Source organism: Polypterus senegalus, chromosome 1, assembly GCF_016835505.1.
Source record: "Polypterus senegalus isolate Bchr_013 chromosome 1, ASM1683550v1, whole genome shotgun sequence".
NCBI classification, from domain to species: Eukaryota; Metazoa; Chordata; class Cladistia; order Polypteriformes; family Polypteridae; genus Polypterus; species Polypterus senegalus.
The window spans coordinates 40,808,171-40,827,518 of NC_053154.1; the positions used below are offsets into that span (position 1 = coordinate 40,808,171).

Below are 19,348 nucleotides of genomic sequence, written 5' to 3' on the forward strand. Positions count from 1 at the left end.
GCCCGCCAACTCACAGAGTACCGCCCGCCAACTGTAAGACCATGGGATACGCACGACAGGGCCAGGCCCGCCAACTCCTCTGATGGCCAATGAAGAGCATTGCAAGAAGTACATACTGCGGTACGTAGGCCAATGTTATGTTCTTGGATGGGAATTGCGGTATCTTCTTGAAAAGCAGCATAAAACTGAATGCGATGACTGTGCATGGGGTTTGCGAGTTGACACTGTAAGGAATTGGAATGAGTTTGTAAGTGCTTCTTGAGAGCATGAGTTGCTTTGACGCATTGCCGGCAATGGTCACATTGCATAATTCGTTCAGTGGAGTGTGATTTTAAATGTGCGTTGAGATATCTCTGCAGTCAGAACATATTCGAACAAACAGTGCATTGAAAGACCTGTGTGGAATGCGTTTGTTCAGTGGAGTGTGTGTTTAAATATGCTTTGAGATATTTCTGGAGCGTGAAGGTTTTTGAGCAAATGTTGCATTGAAATTCCGGTGTGAAATGCGTTTGTAAATGGTTTTCAGTAAGAGGACCGTGAAAAGGTGACGTCACGTCATCGTGGCTGCAGACAAACGTTTGTGATGAAAGGATTTGCACATGGTTGAGGAGGTCCGTCTCTGTAATGGCACTAGACTTTCTGTTACCAGCATTCACCGCAATGTACTGGAGTGTAAGACTATCACATCTGCTACCTCACAAACTGTCCTTACTCCCCGGGTTTCCCGGACCCCATTAGATTCAAATTTGCCTTTTACACGCAGACAATTTCCTGTAAGATTGGCGTTTGCAATGACAATTAATAAGGCACAGAGCCAAACTTTCAAAAAGATATGCCTGTATCTGCCAAAACCTGTTTTCAGTCACGGACAATTGTATGGTGCTCTCTCCAGAGTTCCATCTTTTCATTCACTGACAGTTGTATCCTCAAACCCTACCCATTTGGACAACTGTGTCTTTCAGGAAGTGTTCAGACATCAATAAATAATTATGTGGCGTATGCTACGCCGCGGGTTGGCTAGTACATTTTACAATAGAAACATGCAGTAATTATGTGTAATGGTGCAGTAGTTCACATCTGAAAAGGCAAGCTGACTGCACATTTTGTTAAAGAACTGTTATGAGCCACTTGTCTAATTTCTCCAAATTTTTGCGGTCATGTTATCACAAAAGTCGAAATTGATTTAAGTTATTAAATCTGCCTTCTACTTTTTTGCTTTACTTTTCTCATGCAACTACCTTATCTTAATGAGAATGACTGCACATTTCCTCTTTTTAATTGCTTTAATTCCATCCTCCTATTTTTTTGAGCTGTGCTTTTATTAAATTATTACTGACTCGTTTCCACTCTCATCCAGGTGAGTGCAGTGTTTGTGGAGTTATTCCTGAAGTTTCTTGTCCACCATGTGGGGCAAAGCTGTTTTGCTACAAATGTGACAGTGTGTTTCATCGACATCCGGCAAGAGCTGATCACCAAAGGGAGCCAATTTTAGATCGTCAAAGTATGTGTATTACTGACAATTTTTATTTTCATAAATGTTTTTTTTAGGAACAGTTTCTTGAATGCTTTTTTACAACTTAATCTCACACTCCAAGGTACTATGTCTGATTATATTTTATGACAAATACATTTGCTAATCAGAAATCCAGCTACAGTCCTGTATCAATACAGTTGAAAAGATCAATTGTTACTGCTTCTTTATGTGGTTGTTTTACTTTTCCTTCAGGCAGGTGTACTCTTTGTGGCATTGACAGAGTTTCTGCACATTGTGGAAGCTGTGAACAATGGCTATGCTTAGAATGTGATGAACGATACCACATGCACCCTAGCAGGACTGGACATCAGCGATATCCTGTAATTAACAACATGATTCCTCCTGGAGGGTAAGTACAAACCTGTGAAATATTACAGACTAATAAAGGGCAAGCACCACGGTATACCAGGAGCAGAACTTTGTTGTTTGAGTTTCCAATATTGTGTTAGTAATGAAGGCACAAGAGGGAGAAAGATAAGTTAAAGATCTTCTAAACTTTTTTTTTCACACGTTCATTTTCAGTATTTGAGCTTTAATTTAAAATTTCTTTCTTCCCCCTCAGGTCCAGTTTCAACACTAGCGATTCTTTATTCACAAATATCTCATCCATCCCACCTAAAGTACTCCAACTCAAAAACCAGGAACTTCAGCAGCCTATGTTTCCAATCCAGGGTCTGGGTGCATCACAGCAAATAAGTGGTGCGAGTCTTTCCCAGACTCCATCACTGCTTACGCCATGGCAATGCTCAGCATGCCCAACACTCAATGAAGGAAGGTCTGTGCTGTGTGTCAGCTGTGAGCGCCCAAGAGCCTGCAAGACGGCACCTCCTAGTCAACTGGACTCCAGTATGCACAATTCTTTAGGTAAAGGATGCTAAGAAAATTAGGCAGTAATTCACCTGTTGTATAATTTAGTCTAATCTGCCTTTATTTTAGATTCAAACATACATTTGTCCAAAAAACTCTAATTAAGCCCCCCTGTGGAGTTCTTAATTTTATATACTCCGCTTTGTATCTTGTAAAACTAAGGAACAAATCTAGACTGACAAATTAGTGATGCCGATAAGTAAAAACAAAAAAGTAGTTGGGAGAGTACCCAATGAACACTACACATGATAAAAAATGAATGCAAAAAATCTGATCTCATTATTTAAATTCATCAATTCAAACTAAAAGTAAAAGTCTTCAAACACAGGGCTGGAGAATCTTCAGAATTTAGACCTTATTAATGCTTTGCATTATACAACTTGAATGTATTGAGATATTGTGACAACACGGTAAACAAAATGTCGAACAAAAAGGGATATGTACTCAGAAGTATATAATATCTGTTTTCTCTTTTAAGTATTGTTAAGGTGGTGGATTGGCTGAGTGTGGTCCTGACTATTATTATGTACAGTACTAGCAAAATACCCAAGCTTCGCAGCGGAGAAGTAGTGTGTTAAAGAAGTTATGAAAAAGAAAAGGAAACATTTTAAAAATAACGTAGCATGATTGTCAATGTAATTGTTTTGTGACTGTTATGAGTGTTGCTGTCATCAAGGATTTGATTATCATTATTTCTTTCAATCAGGTTCGTATTTGGAGGATGTGTTGTGTTCAAGTTATATTCCGTGTTTGTCAACCGTTGTAAAGATAACAGGTTTCATTCATCGAAGTGTTCATTACCCAAATCGGTACTCGTGAATCTCCAAGATGTTTAACAGGCATTTGCCTGCGAATATTTAGCGGCAGCGTGTCTATGAACTTAATTTAAACTTAAGCTTTACACCTTGCTTTCCTATTGATATGTCTACAAAGGCTTGTTCAGATTCAGATGGTTGTTCCTTTCTTACTGCATCAATAAACAGCTTGTCTTCCTCTTTATCTGAGACATGACACACTGCATGCACAGGTTTACCTTTCCCAGTCCTGCAAACTTTAGTGAAGTGGTTCAATTTACCACATTTTTTACACTGTCTTCCTTTAGCTAGACATTGACTTTTTCCACTGTGTGCTTTGTTTCTGCAGTACCTGCACTTATGAATATGCTTGTATGTGTCACATGCTTCATATTCTTTTGCTGCCTTCTCAATTGTGTAATGCGTTTTTTGCTCCACGCTCTTTGGAGATTTTGCTTTTTGTGTGCGTACTGCGTTCACAGTCAGTTCACGTGAGCCGCTAGGAGTACATGCATCGAAGGTTCTCAGCTGTGGTGTGCTATCTTGTGCAATCTTGCAATGTCCACTGCTTTATTTAATGTTAGCTCAGACCCGGCACTTAAAAGTTTCTGTCGCACTTTCGCTGAGTTTGTGCCAAACACTATTCTATCCCTGACCATCTCATCTTCTTTTGCATAAGCACAGTCCTTCACCAGCAATTTTAACTCCATTACAAAGTGATCAAAAGTCTCGTTTATACCTTGCGTCTTCTCACTAAACTTGTATCCCGCGAAAATCGTATTCGTCTTAGGCGTGACAAACGCCTTGTAGCAGCAGCGTGTCTATTGGATTGCTGGTGACGGACGGCCTTATATGGGCAGGTACTCAATTACGTGGGAGGCGTGGTGATGGGTGACGCAACTCCGCCTCACACAGCGACTGAGCTGCAGGCTATGGCCGTATATATATATATATACTTAAGTAGGATTCAGTTATAACCGTTACACATAGAATTTCGAAATGAAACCTCCTTAACTTTTGTAAGTAAGCCGTAAGGAATGAGCCTGCCAAATTTCAGCCTTCTACCTACATGGGAAGTTGGAGAATTAGTGATGAGTCAGTCAGTCAGTGAGGGCTTTGCCTTTTATTAGTATAGATTAAATATCTATTTCTAACAAACAAAATGTAAACACAAGGACACTAACCTTTAACATTTTTTCTTTTGCAGAGGAATGCCGTTTCTGTGTTTCTCTAACACACACAAAATAAAACATTTGATTTATGAGTTTCCTTATTTTTTCTAGGCAAAACCAGAATTCATTTCTAGTTGAGTTTACAAGTTTTTTTTCTTGTCATAATGTGGTTGCTAGAAATGAGCTGTTTTAGAATGGCAGTATGATTAAACATTATGCTGTGAGACGTAATCTTTTGATTGCAATTTGGATTCAAAAACTAGATAATCTGCCAAGTTGCAATTGACCCTTTTTCTACTGTAAATGTTAACCAGAACTAAGTGAAAATGTATCACAAATTGTGTCTTTATTTTTCTGAAAGCAGCTACCGTATATACTCGCGAGTAAGTCGGGTCTTGAAACCTGAAAAATTGATCATAAAATCTCGATTTATACGCCTGTTCAAAAATGCGATTTTTGTTTACATCTTCTTGCCTCTTCCAATCTCGCATCAGTTTCTCAGATGCATCAAAGTTTGTTGCAGCAACACAGTGACCAATTTCTTTCGCTACTTCAACAACGCTTAATTTAAAACCAGCTTCATATTTTCTTCTGATCGAACGCTCAATCGTAGATAAGGGATGCTCTTACGATAAAGGTGCATGAGAGTGTGAGATACACAAAACAGTGCAAATGTTGCTTTGGAATAGTTTGGGTATTACCGTGTGGTCACATATGCACAATACATACAAAAAAAGGCAGTGTGCTCTGTGACTACTCTCTCAGGTGGGCATTAGTGTATCATAATCTCTTGGACCAATAGCGTGACTTTTCCGAATTCGACTTATATGACCAACATTATATAATACTGGAAATGATGCTGTAAAATCAAGCCCCAACTTATCCGCGGGAGAACTTAAATGAGAGTATATATGGTAATGCATTTTTGGTTGAATATGAACATATCCATATGCCTGTTAACTGTTGTAGGACAAATGTCTTCTTACCTTGCTTTTATATTTTCTGATAATGCTCCTTATAAGCCATATATGAAATTTTTGTAATCTCTTTCTACTGTATCTCCAGTGATGTGATACAATCACAATGCATTTGGTTTGCTTACTTTTGTGAAACAAATGTACCTTAATCCTTACTTGATTTAAATCCTCTATATTAAGTTTTTCTTACCCTGGCTTAAAATCATTGATTTACTGCTTTTCGAGTTGTAAATCATCACACACACTCTCTCTGTGATTTCCTCTGATTGCTTAGTGCTTTGTTGCTGCAGTTCCCACTTGCAAGTGGGTACATGGTGTTTTGTATATGCATTTTAGACCAGCTTGTTTTGTAGGTCAACTCATTATTAAACTGTTTACAGAGAACTGCACCTCCTTAATGATCAAAATGCTCACAATACCTAGTTAAATTTAGTATGTTTAATCACTACTGAAGGTGTCTCTTTTGCTTTCAGATGTGAAATGATCTTATTTGTAAATACTGCTATCAAAAGTCTATGTTATTTAACAAAAAGTATATATTATTGATTACAGTACTGTAAAGAAATAAAATTTCTCAACACATATGTAAAGTGTAATATATGATTAGTCAATTTCAATTTTTAATATGTTAATTGGTCAGTTAGTTTTCAAAAGCCCTAATCTGGATGCAGAATTTTCTTTTCACGCATGGGTCTTAATCCTTCAATGAGCTCACCAACTATATCAGTTACGCACTTGCTTTTATTACTGTCCAAGCCATAAAGTGCTTCCAGACGATACTTTTCTATTTATGACCAATTGTTTGCTGTTTTTCCATATTCAAAACATATTCTTTCTGGCTAGTTAACTACTTTTTTGCTTGTTGGAATAGCAACAAGCATCAGGGCCTTAAAGAAGAGTTTTCTGTCTCATCACGTTCTGGACTTGCAGAAATGACTACTGACCAGAAGTGTGTTTCATAGAAATAATGTTTTCCATCCATGATCCTTTCATTCATGGTAAAAAAATGATCTACTCCACAAGTTTCTAACCCAGTATTTTCAGTTTTTGAAGAATGCACCTGTTGGTTTCCAGACATGCCAAGTTTTAATGACTGATTTCTGGGAGGATTATTGTTGTGCTCTCCTTCATTTGTAAACGTTCAACAAGTCAGAGGGCTACGGGTTGTGTAGTTTAAGGTAAAACAACTGGATATCTTTACTCCAGTCTTTGTAAGCTACTGCAAATGTTGCATTTTAAAATGGTTGTGCGTGCTTTAGTAAAAATAAATTAACAGTAGGCTACCAGAAACCGGTTTATTAAAAAATGTAAACAACACATTTTAATTTCCAGCCATTTTCATTGTGGTTTAAATTGCAATTTAATCATTTTGCTCTCACCTTTTAGTTTTATATTTATTTCAATTAACAAAAAGCAATTTTTTTTCATTTTAAATACAGTTTTTGTTAATAGGTGTGATCTATAAAACTGATTCAGCAGGTATTTTTAATTAAATCATAAAGCATTTTTCAGTACACTCTTGGGGCCTAATGCATAACGCTGTGCGTAGAATTCACACTCTAACTTGGCGTATGGACAAAAGCGTAAAGGTGCTTACGCACAAAAAAAATCCAGATGCATAAATCTGTGCGAACGCCAGCTTCCACATTCTTCCGCTACATAAATCCGTCAGCGTGAAAAGTAACGAACTTGCACACACCTGCTGTCCCGCCCTGTCTCCTCCCAGAATTACACCTCTTTGAATATGCAAATCAATATAAATAGCCCTTAAGCTCAGCATTCTGTGAAAAGGGAATGGCAAAAGCACAGGGGGGAAATAAAAGAATTTCAGTGAATACCAAATGGAGGCAAGGAAAAACATACTATTTGTTGGCTTAAACAGTCATATTATATATATATATATATATATATATATATATACACAACAAAAGGAAGTTGATCGAGTGACATAGTGTCAGAGAAACTCAAAAGCTCAAGATCACAAAGTCGCACAGTGCCCAAAATAAAAAAAAATTGTCAGATATTAAAGTCACCGTGAAAAGGCGAGTCATAGCCCACCGTCTTGCGTGTCATATGAAAGCTTATTAGGGTACAGAAAAAAAAATAGGCACACAGTGGGGAAAAAAAGCACAAAACTTTAATCTCTAAATTTCCACTTTAATCACATAGTTTATTTTGTCATTAAAGTAGAACATTATAAACTTCATCTTAAAATAATTTACTAGTTTCTCAAATCCCATCATAACTAAAGTAGCATATTAAATTCTTTGTTTTGTATTTGATCTTGTATGTGCTCTATGTGTGTGAATCACTACGTGCTTCTTAAACCGGCTTTCTCTTCCTCCGACAGGACACAGAATCTATTACATTCGTGATATTACAGCTCTCTGAATAATTAAAATACTTAGATTATACTTGATATCATTTTCATGATGATAGGAGTTTAAGCATGTTATTAAACATGGGAATATGGTGGCACAGTGATTGTTCATGCCTCACACAAGATGCTTGCTGCGCCTTGTGCTACCTTCGATGAAATAATTTATTGCAGCAGTACTGTCTCTTTCAAACATACTAACCCCCAATTCCTGTCCTTGCTTTTCTTTCTCCAAATACAGTACACAATCAGCTCTGTAATGGACATTAAGCCATCTGTAAGCTTAGAACGGCAATTCTTCAAAACTTTTAAGGAATATTGAAATATCATCGTAGTACATGTTAAATTATTCTATCCTTCCAGTGTCGCACCAGTCCCAGCAAGAATACAGCACGAGGCAGGAACAATCCGTGAACAGAGCGCCAGGTCCTTGCTAGCGCCGCAACGCAGTGTCCTCACATGTTTATTTATTAACAATATAGATTATTTAAATTAAGTTAAAATTTTATTTTGCTGCATTTCATCATAAAAATGATATCGTCATCATATGTAAATACATGCTTTATAAAGTGGCTCAGGTTGTGCAATATTATAACTGTATCACAAGTTTACAGTGAGGTAATTGTACTTATAAGTACAAAGTGTTCTACAAGGAGCACATGATGGATTGATTGAGTGCGCTTTAGAGTTCTTGGGATGAAACTGTTTCTGAACCGTGAGGTTTGAACAGGAAAGGCTGTGAAGCGTTTGCCGTATGAGAGCAGTTCGATAGACAGCATGGCTGAGGCAGTGTGTGCTTGATGCTGTATACCGATGATTCTCTTTCCGATCAGCTGCTGTACAGCTGTGATTCCCCAGTCAGATACAGTGATATAAATACTCAGAGTGGTGCAGTGAGAGTAATAAGGAAAAACATGATCCACTGTGGCAACCCCTAACAGGAGCAGTTGAAAGAAGAAGAAAAAGGTGCAGTGAGAGTAAACACGCTAAAGCAGCTATTGTATTTAGAATACATTGTAGTTTGACCATTCTTTGGACCATTATATTGTTACAGGTTAATTTCCATCAGATGCATTAAACTGATAAACAATATGCGGTTAATTTCAGTGTATTTATAAAGCCGTGTAAGTAATGTGGATCTAAAAAAGAAAAGAAAACCACACTGGAACACTGCTTTGATGCCGGGTGCCACCAGTCTGCAAAACCAAGCACAGAACTTGCGTACACCAGGGTATGAGCTATGTGTGTGGCTTTATGCCAAGTTTAGGATTTATACATCGCGATTTGAGCATGGAAACATTTGTACGTAACATTTTTGTGCATATGCACCGTTTATACATGAGTTTCAAGGTAGAAACCAAGAAGCCTTTTTTCACATAGATTTGGACAGACTGATATACAGTAGTTGAAGTGAAAACCTGATGCAGTCTCTGAAAGATAAAACTAGGCTTCCATTCTTCTCTGCCTGTGTTTAATGTATTATAGTGGTCTTTACTAAATAGGTACCATGCTGCCTTATTATACTTAGCTGTAGGAATCTTACTGTATGTTTTAGTTTGGTATTATCTGAAAAAACATAGAATTGAATTTGATGGGGATCAACTTGATTCCTTTAGAAGTACAATAGTTTATTATGTGTAGCACTTTTTTACCACCTGCATGGCTAATAATTCCAAAACATTGTCCTTTTTATTTTCTTTCTCTCTAACAGTTAATTAATCTTGTTTTGTTCTTCTTTTGCTTTTCCATTTTGTGTCTTTTGTTTTCTGTAAGAAGATTCAATGTATGTGTGTTCAGAAAATCTTGGATAACAACTGTAGAGTACTTTATGATATTATTAATGTTCTGAATTATATGTTACAGTAATGTCCCTTATAAAAGTTAAAACATGTTTTTTATGTGCCAATGGAAAGCTTTAAAAACATAATGTTGTAAAGTACCTGGTAGGCAAAAATCAGATGAAATAATGAGTTGTTCATAATTGTTTAGGCACTTCGCGATTCCATGTTCAGGAATGGAGCTGCCAGGCCTGTACCATGCTAAACTCAGGTTCAACTGTACTGTGCCAAGCTTGTGAAAGACCACGCTTATCATCCAAGCCTCTAACTCCATTATATGAAAAACCTGCAGAAACATTACCATCTGACTTTAAGGTTAGGTAAAACTTCTGTATATATTGAAATATTAGTTAGTAATTAAATTAAAAGCACAAAGTTAATAGCAAAGGGATACTTTCTTTTTGACACAAAATAGTTTCTGCACCTGTTTTCTGTGTACATTAACTTTAGGTAATTTTGATAAAAAATTTACAATTGTCTGAATAGTTGAATATTGTGGTGAGATTTATTAAGGCTTGGCTTCCTCTTAACAAAAAGTTGCAGAAAAGGGCCTTGTTGATACAGTTGACAGCATTTTATGTGTTATCAAGCAAGAGTTTTAGAGTTTTTGTGTTGAAATTACTTTATTTATTCGTTGTGGGAGTTTTTAGCTTTTAAGAATCTAAGCCAATTAGTTAAATGTAAACGTAAAGTGCACTAAGTATAAGACTTTTAAAGTATGCTTCAGTAACATGATATGCTTCTTTTTATTTTTAGAATGGTTGGTCTTGCTCTCATTGTACATTTTGGAACACAAAGCCTGGACGGATTTGTGTTATGTGTGACAGAACTAGCCAAGACACAGTCCTTTCTCTACCTGAATCCTTGTCATTTTCTCAAGACAATTTGTCCACAGGCAAAAAGCAAGACATGCCCTCTACTTTGCACTCCTCTTCAAAAAAAACACCACCTTCAAGACCTGCAGCATCTTCAATGAGTAATGCATTTTATGGTCAAGATGAGGCTGATATTCAACGACAAGAGAATATGAGGACTGAGGGTCTCAAATTAGTGACAATGATTAGGGTAGGAATGATTTGTCCTGTCTTAATGCTAAGCTTTTGAAGATGAATGTTAGCAACTTTGCATAAATCAGACTCTACATTTTGTTGTAAAACACTGCCTAAATGAGTATTTTTACTGGGAAAAACACAGCAGTTAGCTCAAATATTGCATATTTTAATTCTTTAAAAAATACTTTTTTTTTTCTTAATTTCTTTATGTGACTTTTTCAGTAAGATGCTGCTGTTTTTATTTTCTTCTCACAAAACAAAATTCACTGAGGTGATATGGCTCTAGAAAAGTATTGTCACAAAGTCTTTGCCATCACACGTGGGGATTGGTAATGCTTTATTCTTTCACTGTACACACACTGAATAATTTCTTGTGACTGATGATCATCATAGTTTTTCCATGCTGTTACTGTTGATATATTAGTTTACTGTAGACCAACCATGCTTGTTTTGTATGTGGCAATTTACTGTACATGTGCTGCTTAGGTAGCTTGTTGTGAGCTTTGCCATTCTTTTGCTTGAAATGCTCCTAATCCAGGCTACATTTATCATGCTTCATTTTCAATAAAGACAGCTACCTATTGTGTTTCTAGGTGTAGAATAATTAGACATATAGTTTACCTTCTGCCCTTTTATTCGGTTGTCCAAGTGTCTGAAAGTAAGTCTGTGTAAGGCTTTGCAATAAAACAAAGCACATTAATTTCCCAACAATAATTTAACTTAATCATATAATCAGTAACATTATTAGATTTAAACTTTTAATGTAGGGCTTATCAAACAGCAGTTAATTGTTAACATTAATAGGGTTTACACTAACTTATATTTGGAATGTACTTTTGGATGTGATACATTGAGAAAAGCTGGTTCAAATTGACTGGTATCCCCAAAATGCAACAAAGACTGTGTTTAAAAAAATAAAAAAAAAATCACCTAACACTCTCACATATATAAGTATCTACCAATCTACCTTAATATAAGGATAAGTGTCTGTGTGGTTTCAATGTTTTTGTAATTTTAAAAGATGGTGCATAACAAACATTTTTAGTAATAAAATTTGTTGCATTTGTCATTCCAAAAGATGGCACATCATAAACATTACTACTGGTTTCACGAGTTCCATAACAAATGGCATATAACAGAGATCTTGGTGCACTGCAAATATTAACACTGAAGTCTACATTAAGTACTCAAATTTCAACCCATCTTAGACAGGTAGCAAAGCTAGTCATAATAATAAAACATATTTGGAGTGTGAAAGAAAACCACCCCACCCCTACTTCCCAAACATTAAAACTCCACATAGTAGACAGGCAGGACAGGAATATAACTGGGGGCCAGACATTGTGCTACAGAAACACTTTCCAGATGCTGGGAATTAAAAGTTTTGTTTAGTAAACTCTCCCTTTAGGTATTAGCTTATTTTACTTCAACACCGTCTTCACTTTGTCCCTGATTAGAAAATCCTCACTATACTGTATTCTTTCTCCAGACACCAGCAAAGGTTCCTTTTTTGAAGTATGATCGTAATGGGCTTTTCCCCCATCATATGTTCCATTTGCGCCCCTTAAGAACGTCATGTCGGCTAGTCCTAATTATAAAAGGCATAGAACTTTCGAATTACCTAACGTACTTGCATCTTGTTGTGTCCCCATTAATAAAGCAGCATAATTTCCAAAATTTAAATTTATTTTCAGAAAGAATTTGGCTTTATGTATGTATAAACAAAATATTTTGTCTTTGGTTTTACCTTCTAGGAAGGAGAGTCACGGGGAGTAAGCCCTGAAGAGGTCTTTGCTGCAGTGCAGTATTCAGGAACTGACAAGCCTTCTGACTGGCTGGCCTCAGAATTGCCCCTAGTGCTTGATACATTAAGTAAACTTGCTGCTGTTGAAATGAAAGATGCAAGGCTGTCACAGCAGGAGTCAGTTTCATTCTGGATTGAAGCTGGAGGAGACCTGGAGAAAGCAGTGAAAAATTCTGTTGCAGCACGAAAAGCGAAGGTAAGAACTGCCTGTCCCATTTTGGATCTAATCCTAACTTCATTCTTGTTCGTTCAGCAGTAGTGACTGTAATTGCCTGACTACTCCAGGTACCTGAATCAGTTTACTGACTTGGTATCTTTCTAGGAAGAGATTGTAAATTATGTGTACACATTTTGGTTTTGTTAAGTCCTCAGCTCTTCTCACACATATAAAAATATTTACCATATATTTCTCAGTATTGGCTTAGTATGAGAGTATGTGGATAAATTTGTGCTGTTATTGGTTAGACTTGTAGTCTAAATTAATTCATTAATTAACTTTGCAAGGGGATGTATTTCTTTTTAGAACATTAGAAAAAGACTAATAATTTATTAAAATGTTAAACATGCATGTAGTATATAAAGAAACAACATAATATAACATTTTTATGTGTTGTTTCTACCAAAATCCAAAATTGTTAAAGCTTTGGGTGTGCGATGGTTTAATGTACATTTTATATTATATTGTAATGTGGTAGAAAACAACTGTCATCACAAAGAATAAATTTATATTTTCCTCTAAGCAAAAATGCAGTTCAGGTATCATATTTAATTAAACGCCTACATTTTTCATTGACATTCAGTCACTTGGCTTTGGAGTATTGAGGAATTATTATAATAGCGGCAAAATGTTGCATTTTTAATAAGAGATATATAGAATTAATATAACGAAGTGTGCAAATGTAGACAAACAAAATGAGCTTGAGTATATTTTAAGAAAAGCTCTTTCTATGCTATGTCTTTCATATATCCATCTGTTTTTTCATACCGCCTATTCCATTGTGTAATCCTGTGGAACTGGAGTCCATTACCAGCACTATCTGATGCAAAGCAGGAATCAGTCCTAGGGAGTATACCAGTCCACTGTGGGGCACACACACACACCCACATCTCCACTTTCACATGTACAATGTCAGTTTAGAGTTGACTGTCAAGTTATATTATCATTGGGATATGGAAACCAGAGAAAAGCCTACAACTGTTTTTATTTCCATATGGAAAATTAAACCTCAGATCCTGAATGCAGGCGCTGGAGGTATTGGGCAGCAATTTTTAAACTAGTGTCATTGTCTCATTCCTGAAATTTGCTCTGTGCAGCGAAGTGAGTGATAATTGAAGGACTATCCCTGCTCTGTAGATGGGACGATTTCTACAGTATGTTTGTGTGATGTCAGGCTGGTCTTTGCCCAGTCCCTGATCCTACTTGTGCCTGGACTGTTATACTGGTACACACTACACCAAACCCGTGTCCCATTTCAACAGAGTAAGAAGTATGTAACAGGGTTTAGTGAAAAGTTTCTGGCTATTTCAAGCAGAATGGCTGGATTTTTAATTTATCAGCTACCATTTGCCTAAAACTATAATCCACTGATGGTGCGGAATGTGCAAGTAAAACAAACTGATGCCTCTAGCTGGACATCCCAGTGATAGGCAAGAAACAGCACACTGTAAATGTCAGACAATGTACAGCCCCCAGTGTCATACACCATTTCATAGGCTGAGCTTGCCAACCTGACGTTGACCAGTAAGGTCTCTCCTGTTTGATTAATGAGCCATGTCCACTTCTCCATCTCAGTTCTGTTATGATTTTAACATGCTCTGCAAAACTCAGACTTGCTTGCAAGCCTTTTGTTGTTTATGTGTGGACACTTTAATGAAAGACTCTTATTTTTTGTTAATTTCAGATTCATGAGATCCAAACTTTAGGATTTCACAATGAGAAGGAGATTATAACAGCCTTACAAGTTAATGGTGGAGATGTTTCTAAAGCAGTGATAGAGCTTCAGCGACACTTGCTGGCTCCTTTTCATGAACGCATTTGGCAGGAAGATCCAGACTTTAACTTTCATGTTGATCATAATGACAGACAGGTAAGACAAAATGAAATACGTCAAAAAAGTGTCTTCAGTAATTTAATGTTTGGCCTCTTTGTGAACAAAATGTGTGCTTGATATGAAGTAAGGAGAGTTCTACTGTATATTAAAGCAGAAATAAGCATCCAGATGCCTATTGTTAAAACATAACAAATAAAACTTGTGTTTTCATTCAATCATCAATTGTCTGGCTTTTTAGTTAAGTGTGCTAATAGCAAGAAGAGGCTGGGTTCTGTGTTCACGGTTCTTAAGGCTGATCATCCAATTAGCTGTGAACCACCTAATCTCACTGATATTGCACAGAAGGTGAACCAGCTGAGGGGAGGAAAGGCTGCAGGGATCTGTGATATCTGTGGGGTGAACTTCTCCAGGCTGGTGGAAAAGGCTGTCCTCCTGGCATTGCCAGCAATCTTTTCCATTTGGGAGACTGGCATCATCCTAATTGACTGGAAAACGTGACTTGTCATCCCTATCTAAAAAGGGAAGGGTGATTGCCTGGATTGCAGCAGCTACAGGGGGATAACGCTGCTCTCAGTGCCGAGTAAGGTCCTTGCTAGGGTCGTCCTCAATAGGATCCGTGTTCGCTTGCTCACCTACCAGCGACTGGAACAGTCTGGTTTTACACCGAAGAAGTTTACCATCAACCGCATCCTGGCACTGAGGGTTCTCATGGAGCGCAAACGCGAATATCGTCAAAGTTTCTTTACAGCCTTTGTCGATTTTCGCAAGTGTTCAACTCAGTTGATCGATCTGCCCTGTGGGACATCCTGAGGGTTCGTGGGATCCCCTAGAGGTTGCTGGATATCATGGCCGGCCTGTACAATGGTACTGTGAGTGTTGTGCAGAGTGGAGGCAGGACTTCTGCGTTTTTCCCAGTTGATTCTGGAGTTCGTCAGGGGTGTATTCTTGCTCCTACTCTGTTCAATGCTTGTATGGACTGGGTATTGGGCAAGGTCATGGGGTCCATCGGCTGTGGGGCATCTGTTGGTGAATAAAGATTTGTGGATCTTGACTTTGCTGATGATGCTGTGATCTTCACAGAGTCAATGGAGGCACTGATCGGAGCACTCGAGAGACTGAGTGAGGAGTTCTGAGTGTCTGAGCTTACGAGTGTCCAGGCCTTTAATGACCTCTTGGGCACAGCCATTAGCAGTTTGTCTGTCTGCTGAGAGAGTGTCGACCTTGTCAAGAGGTTTACTTACCTTGGCAGTGACATTCATGTCTCTGGTAACTATTCCTATGAAGTCAGTAGATGGACTGGGAGAGCATGGGTTGGGGGGGGGAGTCATGAGGTCGCTGGAAAGGGGTGTGTGGCCAATATCTATGCAAAAGAACAAAGGTCCAATTCTTTACAGTCCTAGTGCTTCCCGTCTTGCTATATGGTTGAGAGACATGGACGCTATCCGGTGACCTGAGACGAAGACTGGACTCTTTTGGTATTGTGTCTCTCCGAAAAATCCTTGGGTACCGTTGGTTTGACTTTGTGTTGAATGAGCGGTTGCTCATGGAGTCCCGAATGAGGCACATTACCTGCATTGTGAAGGAGTGTCTGTTACAGCACTATGGCCATGTGGCGCGTTTCCCCAAGGGTGATCTGGCTCGTAAGATCCTCATTTTTGGGGACTCAAGTGGCTGGACCATGCCAAGGGGTTGCTCACGTAACACCTGGCTACAGCAAATAGAGGGTCATTTCCGGAGGGTGGGACTGGACGTAGTGTCTGCCTGGGAGGTTGCCAACCGGGATCCCGAGTTGTTTCGTTGTGTAGTGGGTGCAGCAACACACTGTACCAGTGCATGCTCCCCAACTTGACTTGACTTGTGCTAATAGCTCAGAACCAAAACACAAATGAGCAGTAAAGTGTCTACAGATATATACTTAGTCTTTGAGATTAGTTCAAAGTTGTTTTCTTTTATTGATAAACTGAATTCACCATGTCTGAAATATTTTTGGAGATGAAGTGTTATGAAATCCCATTATCCTGCCGGATATACTATCATAATCAGTGGTGCTTTATTACTCTTGTGTGTATTAACTAGAATTGCCCAAATTCAACAAATTATTTTCATTTGAATTTTATTTTTTGTAGAGAGTTCTTCGCCGTCTCCTTTCAGTTTTTGAGTTACCAAGTTGGGGCCGAGCTGAATTAGTACTAAGCCTCATGTTGGACAGGAATGCATCATACAGCTTGGAAGATGTTGTATATGCAGTAAGGGAATCACCTGACAAAGATTTCATCAAGAGAATGTTGGCAAAAGATTGTCCTATATGTTTATCACAATTTCCTCAGAACAGAGTGAGTATAATATTTCACATTCACTAGATGATTTCTTTCCTAGGCCTTTACCAATACATTCTTGAAGGTTTTGTTGCCTCTCCTGCCCGCCTGAGTTACTACTTTTGAGAACAGCCCTGACTATTGTATCTGTTTTTATGACCGGCAAATCTTGTCATTTTATAAACGACATGGCAGCCAATACGACCGATAATTGCAACATTTGACCATATTTTCACTTGGATAAGACAGTCTCCCAGTTTCTTCTACTGACTGTAACTCATCTCGCACATGCCATGCTTTAGAATAAAAGTTGGGTTGTCGAACCGGCAAGGTATTTTTTCTGTAAAGCTGTTTTGAGTAAGCATTGTGCCCGTGTCATTCTGATGCAACCCAGTAAAAATGACACCGACATAAATAGCAAATTTAAAAACACTTTCAACCCATATGTAGAGGTGTGTTTTTTTTTTGATTATTATTATTATTATTATTCCTCAGGTTCAAAAATTCTAATTTCATGTTGTTGATGACCTGGATATAGGTTAGTTTATTGGTGTAGCCCAGGTCTGTTTGACTAGAATAGAATAAACTCATTTTTGCAAGAGAGCACAACAAAATAATATTTTTATTTAAAAAATGATTTCCTTTTAAGCACCAGTGATTAAAGGTAAAGCATAGGAATATGAACATTCTTTGACAAAAATAGATGATTCAGCATAATATAATTAGTCAATCAGTCACTAGTTTTTGCAGTGTATCATTGCATTCAGTACGTTCAGTGTACTGCTGTTTCCTGCAGTGCTCAATAACTTATTCCATCTATGTTTTAGTAGTTATTGGGTAAATACTTTCTAATGTTAGTGCAGAATTTACCCTCAAGATTATTGCCCTTCATAATATCAGTATTATATCACCACATAAGCTCTGTTTTCTTAACTGAAAAGATTGAACTCCTTATTCTTCAGTTTTTGGAATCCGGTTTGTTAGGGTTATAATTGTTATATGAATTTTATCTAATAGCAATATTACAAAAATATCTAGCTTGTAAACCTCCCTTCATTTTTGTATTTCTTTGATGTTATAATAAAGACTTTCTCAGCCAAAATTAAACGTATCCATTTGAGTAGATCTTATTGCTATATTATTTCAGCCTATCACTCTACAGTTCACAACATAAATTCTGAAAACCTCTGAGAAGTTTGCTAATTGCTTAAATCATTTTCAGTGTTGGAATCAACTATATAACCAAGCTTAGTAAAATATAATTCTGTATGAATTTGTTAATTGCCTTATGATTAGTTAGATTTTTCAATATTAATTTAGTTTGGTAAAATTTGGTTGAAAAGCTTGATAATAAAACTTGCAAGTTAGGAAGAGTCTTATTTGAAATATGTTTGTTGGGTCATATAATGAATTGCATTAATACATCATGCTTCACTTTTAGATGCAAGCCCTCACCTCTTGCCAGTGCAGCATCTGTAATGAATGTTTTCAGCAACATTTTACAATTGTGGTTAAAGAAAAAAACATTAAGGATATGGCTTGTCCTGTGTGTGAAAAACCTGAGATCAACGATGAGTCTGAGCTCAACAGCTACTTTTCTACACTGGATATTCAGGTATTTCTTTAACATTATCCAAAAATGATTTGCTCACTCTTCAGTAGACAGGCTAGCATTGCTGTCCTCAAGCGTATGAACAAATATATCCGTTTCAACCCTTGTGAATTTTGTATGTTGCCCAAAACCAACCATATGATCCTTATTGGTCCATTCCATGCTGCCTGTTATCTTTTAAACTGGGAAGCATCACCTCCTTTACCAAAAAAAAAAAACGTTAAATTACAAGTTATTTCTGCTAACATCATCCAGGAATTAAAAAAAGATAAAACAGATACCTATGAAAAATTGTATAGTAAAATATATTAAAGTATAGTAAATAAGTAGCAAGAATGAAAAATTAGTAATGCTAGTCATAGTTTTTAAATATTATTTTTAATCAAATGTTTTTATTATGAGATGTGGGCTTTTTTTTTTTTTTTTGCCCCAAAATATCAAGCAAACCAAGCATACAGTATTAAGGAATATGGAAAACAAATCTATACATTACATATTGGGATTTGGTCTGAATAAGTCACTGTATATTATAAGTAAACACATTAAAGGTTTAGAAGTTCAGTCTAAAGAATCTTGAACTTTTCAGTTCTAGAAGAACACCATAGCACATTATTCTAACATAAAACTAACCATTCAGTCTAGTACTGTTGCCATCTTAATTAACACTGTGCTGTTACTACTTTGGATATCTATTATTAATAGTATTGAATTTCTCATTTCCAGTTACGGGAATGTCTAAATCCTGATGTTTATGAACTCTTCCATAAGAAGCTGACAGAGAGAGCACTAATGAAAGATCCAAAATTCCTCTGGTGCTGTCATGTATGTACACTCTTAGTCATGTCTCACATTTGTGAAAGATGTAATGTAAATGTGTTAATCAGGTTGTTCATTATTCATTTGGCTGTTTTTCTAAGAAAACACAAATGCAGAAAGAAACTGAAAATGTGTCATT

The 19,348-nt window shown here is 37.1% G+C and overlaps 1 protein-coding gene across 4 annotated transcripts in view; it reads left to right on the top strand.

The window, feature by feature from the left end:
* Window positions 1–19,348, top strand: part of LOC120525397 (E3 ubiquitin-protein ligase RNF31) — an 82,607-nt gene that overhangs the window by 48,123 nt on the left and 15,136 nt on the right. For all 4 annotated transcript variants that reach the window (XM_039747663.1, XM_039747654.1, XM_039747670.1 and 1 more), the window contains exons 7-16: window positions 1,358–1,501; window positions 1,727–1,883; window positions 2,097–2,398; window positions 9,711–9,874; window positions 10,316–10,624; window positions 12,366–12,611; window positions 14,317–14,502; window positions 16,593–16,799; window positions 18,223–18,396; window positions 19,117–19,215. In XM_039747663.1, coding sequence (XP_039603597.1) covers window positions 1,358–1,501; window positions 1,727–1,883; window positions 2,097–2,398; window positions 9,711–9,874; window positions 10,316–10,624; window positions 12,366–12,611; window positions 14,317–14,502; window positions 16,593–16,799; window positions 18,223–18,396; window positions 19,117–19,215 — 1,988 coding nt within the window. The remainder of the gene's footprint in view (window positions 1–1,357; window positions 1,502–1,726; window positions 1,884–2,096; window positions 2,399–9,710; window positions 9,875–10,315; window positions 10,625–12,365; window positions 12,612–14,316; window positions 14,503–16,592; window positions 16,800–18,222; window positions 18,397–19,116; window positions 19,216–19,348) is intronic.